Genomic DNA, 9,469 nt, shown 5'->3' with positions numbered 1-9,469 from the left:
CAGAGCACTCGTTAGACTAATATGTATAAACGGATGTAAACCCATGAGCCGTTCAAATGGTTGTCGAAACTATTTTCCAGATTTGTGATCTGATACAGAAGTACATATACATGTTTTTCGGTTTTTAGAAGCTTCTGTAAATATTGTTTTTTTCAATAATTAATGATCATCATTATTCTAGTTGTGGAAATGATAAAACATTTGTTTATTGTCGTAAGATGTGTTCTATTATAACGAAATAATGAGCAAAAATGCTCTCATGTACATTTAATGGTAAAGTACAATTCAAAATAAAATAAGAAATCGAATAAAATAACTGTATTCAAATGTTATATTATTTGATAATCAAAGATAAATATTCCTTCATCACAACCAATCCATAGAAAACCAAGATCTGTTATTGCCAAAGAATTCACAGTTTTATCTTGCACTTCTTCAATATTAAATGTATCTATAAAGTCTCCACTCTGGTTAAGAAGACACACATTATCCAAGTTTTTATTTGAAGGCTTACTTATATTTTGAGAATATATGAGAATATTGGCTTGTAAATCACAGACAAATGTATGATGGCATTCCATTTTAAAGATGTCATTACCTGAAAACCTGATTTTCTGTTCACCGTTCCGATTCAGCATGGTTATCGATTTTGTTTCTGGATCAGATACGACAATATCAGTGTTAGAATTTTTTAAGACTCGAAGTGGATGAGAAAACAAAATTTCGTGAGTCAGATTTGTTACATCTAACGTTTCAGAGACTGAATATTTCTTTATGCAATCCACAGAAGCAACACCTATTGATATATCGAACGTTTGTGGATTCTGACAGACAATCAATGTATTATCCAGAATGTCAAATGCCAGTCCGAGGGGGAAAAAGTCGCAGTCGACAAAAGCTGATATCTGCCAAATAAAAAGTTAATATTAGTCGCTAAATAATACAAAACATACATAATTATTTGAAAATTTGAAAAGCACAATCTTTCGACATATTAGAGCTGTGTCGGATAGAAATCGACATTATGCAAAAGAATATTAATTAATCTGTTATCCTATCTCAGGTTGAAAAAACCTGTATGCAAAGTATGTACCTGTTTGAAAATTGAGTTAATGAAAGAAACTGAGAAAACAGGCATAATTTCATCTTTGATTTTGTATTTGAATGTTAAAAAATCAATCAAAGTCTTTTACATGTACATGTATATCTTATCTGCACTAGCATAATGTCGATTTTTATTCGAAGCGGCTCTTATATGTTGCCTAATTCAATAAAGTGACATTTTAAATGATTGAGATTTACTTACCTATTTTTTTTGGATATTTTAACATGTTCATACTACAATGGATATATAAGATTTATGGTTTTCTTTGTAAATATATTTTAAATTTTATGTCGGTAACATGTGTTTTTACATTGCATATAGTTTTAGATAGAATACGGTATATTGTTCCAAACACTCCTACTATAGACCCATGTTACATTTATTTATGAAGATACTTAAAATATCCTATTACTTCTTTGACTTGTTTATGGGAAGTTAATATATGTCATCTATTACATAACAATTATCATATCCGTTTGAGCTGATATTAAAACTAACATTTTCTTTGCAACTGCGTAATATTTAGTTACATACAACTTATAAGTTTGGTTGGTTGCAATGCGTTTGACAAAACCCATTGCCAATAAACAGACAATTTCATTAAGATAAGTGATTTGTTATCCGTTTGTCATCTTCTTTCTTGAAATATATCTGATATTGGTTTTATATATATGGTTATTTTCATTATATTTTGATGTTTTAATAATGACTTTAACTGCACCAGATACGAATTTCGACAATAAATGTCTTTTTAATGATGCTCGCGGCCAAACTATTTGATAATCCGAAACTTATTCAAACACCAAACCAGATGAACAAAAAAGTAAGCAATGGAAAACCTCACAAGTATTGTCCAAAGAGGACACATTCCTAATCATATTATATCCGTTTCATGTGAGATAATTCTGGGAAGTAACAGTTATCCTACATTTTCAGCCACAATTTAAGCTTAGGAGAGGATATGATGAATATAGTAGCTATTTCTTCTTGAACATGGTGGTAAAATTTTCATTGAAATAAAATTGTCACATATAATTTCAATACTTTATTCGAATAACAGAACCATACATCTCAAAAGAAATTGCAGAAACAAAAAGATGTTTTTCCCAGTTACGCCACTTTGTTCAATAAACAACTTATTCTGTGATTTTCCGTCAACAAGTTTCCAAAAATTTCATCCTCAATGACTAGAGGTTTATATTTCCTACAGATACATAGATGGTTGCAATATGCCATGAATAATTGTAGTTTTAAAACCAGTTTTATTGTAGTGAATACATTCAAAAGAACCATGTTAGACTGTTTATAAAAATGCTCAGTAGAGCCTCTATTATGTGTTATTGGATTTCAGTTTGGTTTTCTTTGGGTTTGATGATAATGGCGTTACATGGTTTTAATAAACCTTTTGTATTGATTCATATTTTTTTAGTGTTTCAATAACATAGGTTTTCCGGTGTTTCATTTGTAACAAATCCGTTTAATATGTTCAATATTCTCGGTATTTTTTAACAATAAAAAGTATGAAGAAATTGACTATTTAAGATGTAACTTATAAACATACCTGGCATAAATTTCTTGTGTCAATCTTAAATATTCGTCTAGTGTCTTTGCAAGAAACGTAGAGAAAACCTTTATTATCATACGCCATATCTTCTCCTTCGAGTCCAATATATATGGACTCTGTTTCTAATCCCTGGGAATCATACATTCTTATCTTCAAATCGTTTTTACAGATAATCCAACAGTTTCCATTTACATTTGGTAGGATAGTCTTTACAGAAGCAGACCTCATACCATTTATTGTTATTGGAAAATTATAAATAAAAGAAAAAGGATAAAATACTGACTTTTGATGCTGGTGAGACGGTTGTATTTTTGTTACCTTAGTTATCAATCCTTTCATTCTTGTTTTCAAAGTTATCTTAGACTTTTCAGATTTTGTCAATATCGGAGGCTTTTCAGATGTCGTTTTATCGTGTATTTGTTTGTTCCTTTGTCGTTCAATTTCTTCTATTGTGGAATAATGATCGTAGTCTTCTAGATCAACTTCTTTGCACACAGCACCACATTGAATCTCATTTTTACCAATATCACTATATGTACTTTCAAGGGTAGCATAATCAGAGTTAATATGTGTGGACACAAAACCAATATTATGTGCTCCGCTTTCATCTGGTAAACTACCACTGTTTTCAACTTGTTTTTTCAATGATTTAGTAAGTGGCCAATTTTCGTAGCGTTTTGGTTTACTGATTTTCGCATACGTGTAGTCTAGGCCTAGACCACTGTCGGGTCTTTCAGATTTCTGGATTTTCGTGTTTGTTGTAATCCGTGAAGAAGCTAGTGAAAAGAATTCGTCATTTTCAGTTGTATTGGTAGCCTCAGCAGATTCATCTAACTTGTTGCTGTCCATTTTAAATACGTTTGCATCAGTTCTTCTAGTAATTGGTTTTACAACCGTTGCATATACCGGTTCTTCCTTTTTGTAATAGCCTGTCGAGTTGGTAGTACTTCTTGTTAGGTCAGATGGAACAGGTAATTGTGACCGTTCGGATAAATTGTCTACAGATTCATAAAGTTGACAATCTTGTAAAGTTTGAAGAAATGTTTTGTTTTCTTGTCCTCGATCAAGCGAAGCTGTTCGAAACTCATCTAAATCATTTTGATGATTAGAAAGTTCATAAATACCGTTTTGGAGTGTGTTAAATTTTCTTGTTAAACAATTCCTTCTGATAATCGATGGTTCATCCTTTTCTAGACTAGGATTAGATCCTTTTTTGTCTCCCATGTGCGTTTGTTTATTTGAATACGTTTCTGGTCTAGCTAATTCGTACAGACTTTCTCCTATATTCATTCTAGATTCTGGTATACTGCTTGATTGACGTTGATCATTATCTTGTTCTTGATCAAAATCCAATTGAATTAGGAAATCATTTTTATCAGGAAACTCGTTCGAGCTATTTAACGAATTGATCGTTGAACCTTGAGAATAGGTCCAACATGTTTCTCTTACAAAACCATCACTCAAATCGCTTTCTGACTTGTTTATCGAATTCGAAGGCAAAGTTTTTGAAAAGTGCCAATTCGATTCTGATACGAACGATTTATTCCTTGAGGGGTTCATCTCACGGTTGATAAGTGGTTCGTCTTGGTATATATTTGACCGTATCGCTTGTCCTTTTGCAAGGTCTAACCAGAAGTCATCAAGATTGTTGAAGCCTTCACCAACGAAAGGAAGCGAAGTAATAGATGGCAAATCATTAACACTGTTATTTACAGGTTGTTTGTTTTCTTCAGATAAAGGTTTAACACATAAAACATTCGGTTCACTTGCTTCATACACAATATGCTTAGTAGAACTGATAGGTTTGGTCAATTGAGAATACGACAGACTGTCAACAGACACATCAGCAGGTACTAACAACTCTTCCCGGTCCATCTTTGAATGAGCTGATGGTTGATGTAGTTTCGCAATACTCTTAGTGATAGCACAAACGGTTGGTAAAGGCATGTCAATATCGCTAACTTCTTCATAATCCGAAATGACGGATGGAATAGTCGGCTCCAATATCAATGCTCCGTACATTTCGTTAGAGACAGCGAATGAATCACTTTTGATACTGGCATCGTATTTTAACATGTTTGGACTACGATCCTTAATTTGGTTTAGATTTTTGTAGGTTGCCATTATTGTATTATAAATTCGTTTTACGATAAAATATAGAAGAAAATATCAACAACATTCGCAGAATACAGTCAACAACAAACTGACTGAGAATCATGTGTATGTAGGAAGTCCGGGATTAAATATAAAGTTCGTATTAAGATCTTATAGGGATAAACATTTACACATATCCGGTGAATATAAGTATATTGTACTTCAGTTAAACAACTTACGAGAATATTCGTTTGTAAAGTGGCAACTTAAAGCTATGTAAAAAAAGTAGAACAAAATACCACTATAAATCGAAAAGCAATTTTAACGACGAAGATGTGTTTAGTTGCAAAAAGTGATTACTTTCCAGCGATGGTATCAACAAAATGGGTTTGTTAGTTCTTTTATTTGGGAGAATATGAAATATCTATAAAATATCTATAAAATAATGAATACATAATTGAATAATTTTATGTGATTGGTAATTCATACAAGAAACTCGCAATATCTGACACAAACACACACACAAATATATACTAGTATACAAATATACATGTCTAAATTGAAAACAAACGTTCAAATTATGATTGCGTTGGATAAAAACCGCAATTTTTATACGTATGTACGCCAAAAAAGTTTCGTGGTAGAGTTCTATATACAGCACAAACAACATTTTCAAAAAGACCGAAAAAGTGAAAAAAAATATTTTAAAAATACGTATTTGACTGACAGGTCGAACAACTGATGTTTTTAAACCCTGCTGACTGCTATTGACGATTGTCAAATAAAAGTATCACCAGATGTAACAAAATCCAGCTTAAAAATTATTAATTTAATACCAAACAGAAAGTAACTTGCGGAAAAGATTGTACAAGGAAAACATTAGGTGCAAAAATGTGTGCACCATATCCAGATTTCAACAATTAATGTCTCTTCAGTGATGTGAGAAATTGGAACAGTTTCTGGAAGGCCATTCAATTTACCTTAATTTATGATATTATCTTGAATTTTTAGTCGAAATAGGATGAACGGATCATGTAAACCCGAAGGAAAACATAATACAAGCCCAAACGGTGAAATATAAACAAGTTTAAATTGAAAACAACGCCTATGATTGCGTTGGATAAAAACCGCAATTTTAATACGTGTGCATGTCATTCAAAATTTTTGATAGAGGGGTCGAAATACAGCGCAAACAACATTTTTCAAAACACACAAAAAGAGAAAAAGTATGTTTTAACAAAACGCATTTGAGAAACAGGTCGAACAACTGATTTTCTCTAATCCTGCTGACTGAAATTGGCAGTTGCAAAATAAACGTTTCACCAAATGTAACAAAATTTGTCTTAAAAATTATCAATACCAACCAGAAAACAATTTACTTGCGGTAAAGGTGGTATACCGCAAACATGAGGTGTAAAAATCCGTACTCCATGTCCGTATTTCGACAATTAATGTCTCTTCAGTGTTGTTAGGAATCGAAACGGTATTTGGAAGGCCATATAATTTATCTCAATTTAGGATAGAATCTTTATATGTATATATTTACCGTTAAATTGTATACCATTTGACCGAAGAGGGATATTCTTTTTATGCTTTTAGACATAACCAGTTTTAACCACACTCAGCGGCTTATGTTCAGTTTTTTAATGGCTGTAACATTTTTTTCTGTCTAGAAATAACATCAGTATTGTTGTGTACATGGCATAACCCGCGCAGCGCGTTACCGGAATTTAAAAGTTACACAACATGTATTTCTTATAGGCAGAAAAAGTACTTATCATTCCATATAATTTAATTCTAAATGACAATATTAAGGAATAATTCATGAATAAATTTGATGACTTCACGGTCAAATTACACAATTATGTCTATCATGAGCTAATAAAAAAAACGTAGCATTCCAGTATCAGAAGACAAGTCCCTAACTTGGGAAAGACAAAAGATGAATGTGGCGGAGTAAAAAAGTTTTTTTTCATAAGCGCTCAAACCTCCGCGACCAACTAAGTCAGTGTAGTTTCCGTACATCACAAATATTAAGGAAAACTGTAAAACTTAATATCGCTATTATACGAAATGTTCCTTTGGTCGATATATCTTGCTGACTGATAATTGCTTTCTCAGCGGAATCGAGTGATATCAAAATTATCGCTTAAAATTAAGGGGCAATTTTATCTTTAGGGCGTCTTGAAATGTTTTGACAGCTTCCGAAGAGCTATTTTTCAACCTTTTTCACCTGGAACAAATCACTACTTTCCTTTAAAATTCTGGACCAAAATTTGTTTACAGTGTAATTTCACCCCCTCTTCTTGCAATTTGAGGCATTAAACATGGAGAAATAAATTTGGAAGGGGTATAAAAATTAATGGCAAGTAACCTACTGTCAACACTAGGGACTATATTTGTAACGAAAATCAAGGGACGACAATTGTGGTATCGGACCATAAGTATAATTGTAATGGGAAGCAATTGAGAGAAAAAGAGGAGAGATTAATTAGACAACAGAATCAATTACAAGTAATTTAAAAAGTTCTGTATAATAACATTAACGATACATTTTTTACGGAACAAGATGCGTATTTCGATTATAAATGTCACTTTAAAATGCATTTTCATACAAGTACCGACGAATGGATTTGTATGCTAGGTGTATAATTAGTGACTAGAATGCAACCGCAGATTAACTGTGCCAATTTTACTACACCAGACGGTAAGTGGTGATCATGACCTCTAGATATTCTATTTCTATCTTCCGTTATGCGTGTAATAATTAAGAAATAATTCATGGAAGCCATAGATTATTGGAAATTTACACATGGCCTGGGCCGTGATATTCGAATTTTATCCTGAGCGTTAGCGAGGGATAAAATTAACGAATATCACGGCCCAGGCCATGTGTAAATTTCCAATAATCTATGGCTTCCATGAATTATTTCGATTCTAATAGGACAAATACGATCATTAAAAAAACTGAAGCGAGGGTGGGTAAAGCTGTGTGTGTGGCTGTTCTTTTTTACTCCCTGTTAGGTAAAGCTCAAACATTCTAATAAATCCGTTGCTTGCATGGATTATTTCGTAAACAACCGCTAAAATAAAAATCTGTTTCATTCTCAAAACCAACAATTGTCATTTTGATTTACATGTTTTTCTCGTGAGCTACCGTCAAATCCAAAGTTGACATTTCGTAACTAAGGAGCCGCCATGTTGACTTGCTGAAACCAGTAAATATGCGAATAATGCAATAGAATAGAAAATCAAACAAAACCTACCTTGATAATCAATTTTAATACAATAGTAAACAACATTTCAATGGTTCACGTTACAGAAAACTTTCAACTCTAGCGTTTTCATTTGTATGACGTCATGTTTTGAAATGACTTAAATGCGCCAAAAACATTAATAGACTTTCGCGGAATTTTATTTTATTTTTATTTTGTTGGTTTCTCTGAGGTCTTGTGCATTACTTCTTTTTATTACGCATCCGAATAAGAATAAAAGTGATTTTGTCTTTTTTTAATTGCAATTTTTAAAACAATAAAATCGGCAAAGGGTTTGCAAATAGGTTTCAATACATGTGGATTTACGGGGGAAGTATATTGTAACAGCCATTATTATGTACACCACGGAGTCTGCGCTAAGTATAGATATATCGAGAATTTTATCACAGTGTTGTTTACAAAGCGAAAGAAGCACGTCATATTAGAATGATCCTTATTATTACCTTCAATTTTTTTAGATAGTATGTGTGGATCCTTGTGGACTTCGATAAATTGTTGAACATCACAGTTATACGATTTTTTTTCCTTAACCCCTTCAGGTTTAATACCACCATTGATTTTTCCCTATTAGTCTTTGTTAAATTGGCACTTTTAGAAAAATTGTACAGTATTTACCTTTATTTCAACCAATAAAATATTTTGCATGTATAAAGTTTAAACCTTTCCAGTGATACAGTGAAAATTTCACACTACATTTCATTGCATATTAGAAAGTAACCATCACCGGAAGTAAACAACCCAATTTTTACACTGTTATTTACTGGTTACCTGATTTGGAAACTATGTAACCTTTACGTTCCAAAATATTTTATAAGACCATCAAATAAAAAAAGAATGATGCTTTCAGACATCCAACATACATATTTACGACTCAGAAAAATTTAAGTGCATTGAAATGCAGGGTTAATTTTCTACTGTCACATTCAAGGAAATCTTTTTTTTAGGCCTACTGCAACCGGGTGTGACGTACCATGATTTGGTGGTATTACACCTTCAGATATAGGGCTGAATTGTGGTATGCGAGTTAAACATGATGAGTTTACAGATCAAGTTTAAGTTTAGTATATCTCGGATGATTTTTTACTAAAATTAAGGGTTTACGACTTTGAAAATTGTTGAAAATCACAGTTAAAGGGGTCTCTAAAAACACCGCAAAAGATCTGCTTTGTGCACAAAGGAGCACAACAGAGCTCAAAGGACCAAAAGATGTTTTATAAGAGCACAAAGGACCTGAAGTTATATTTAAAGCATAAACAAATTAAAATTCATGAAGAAAAATGTAAAATTTAAAAATTGCAATAAAAATTGCGACTTTTATATTTTGTTCAGAGTTTATATGACAATAAATATTTGAAATCGATTATGGAACCGACTTTATATCCTGGTTATGGGATAGCTCTTGTATATGCATTTTCAAATAGTTATGATATG

General features: G+C 32.2%; 1 protein-coding gene across 1 annotated transcript; it reads right to left on the bottom strand.

The window, feature by feature from the left end:
- Positions 1 to 252: 252 nt before the first annotated feature.
- Positions 253 to 4,907, bottom strand: LOC134695329 (uncharacterized). The gene is made up of 2 exons (XM_063556552.1): positions 2,667 to 4,907; positions 253 to 905 (listed from the first exon to the last, which is right to left on the bottom strand). The coding sequence occupies exons 1-2, from the start codon at positions 4,791 to 4,793 to the stop codon at positions 330 to 332; spliced, it is 2,703 nt and encodes a 900-aa protein (XP_063412622.1). The 5' UTR covers positions 4,794 to 4,907; the 3' UTR covers positions 253 to 329.
- Positions 4,908 to 9,469: the final 4,562 nt, after the last annotated feature.

The sequence above is a fragment of the Mytilus trossulus genome, chromosome 13, assembly GCF_036588685.1.
Source record: "Mytilus trossulus isolate FHL-02 chromosome 13, PNRI_Mtr1.1.1.hap1, whole genome shotgun sequence".
Classification (NCBI taxonomy): Eukaryota; Metazoa; Mollusca; class Bivalvia; order Mytilida; family Mytilidae; genus Mytilus; species Mytilus trossulus.
This window is presented reverse-complemented; position numbering and strand designations above follow the sequence as displayed.

Bases quoted from the DNA above. Each gene is read 5' to 3' on its own strand.
- LOC134695329 (XM_063556552.1), bottom strand. From the start codon at position 4,793: ATGGCAACCTACAAAAATCTAAACCAAATTAAGGATCGTAGTCCAAAC. The intron at 906-2,666 runs GTATGTTTATAA...TTTATTTGGCAG, and splicing joins ACACAAGAAATTTATGCCAG to ATATCAGCTTTTGTCGACTG.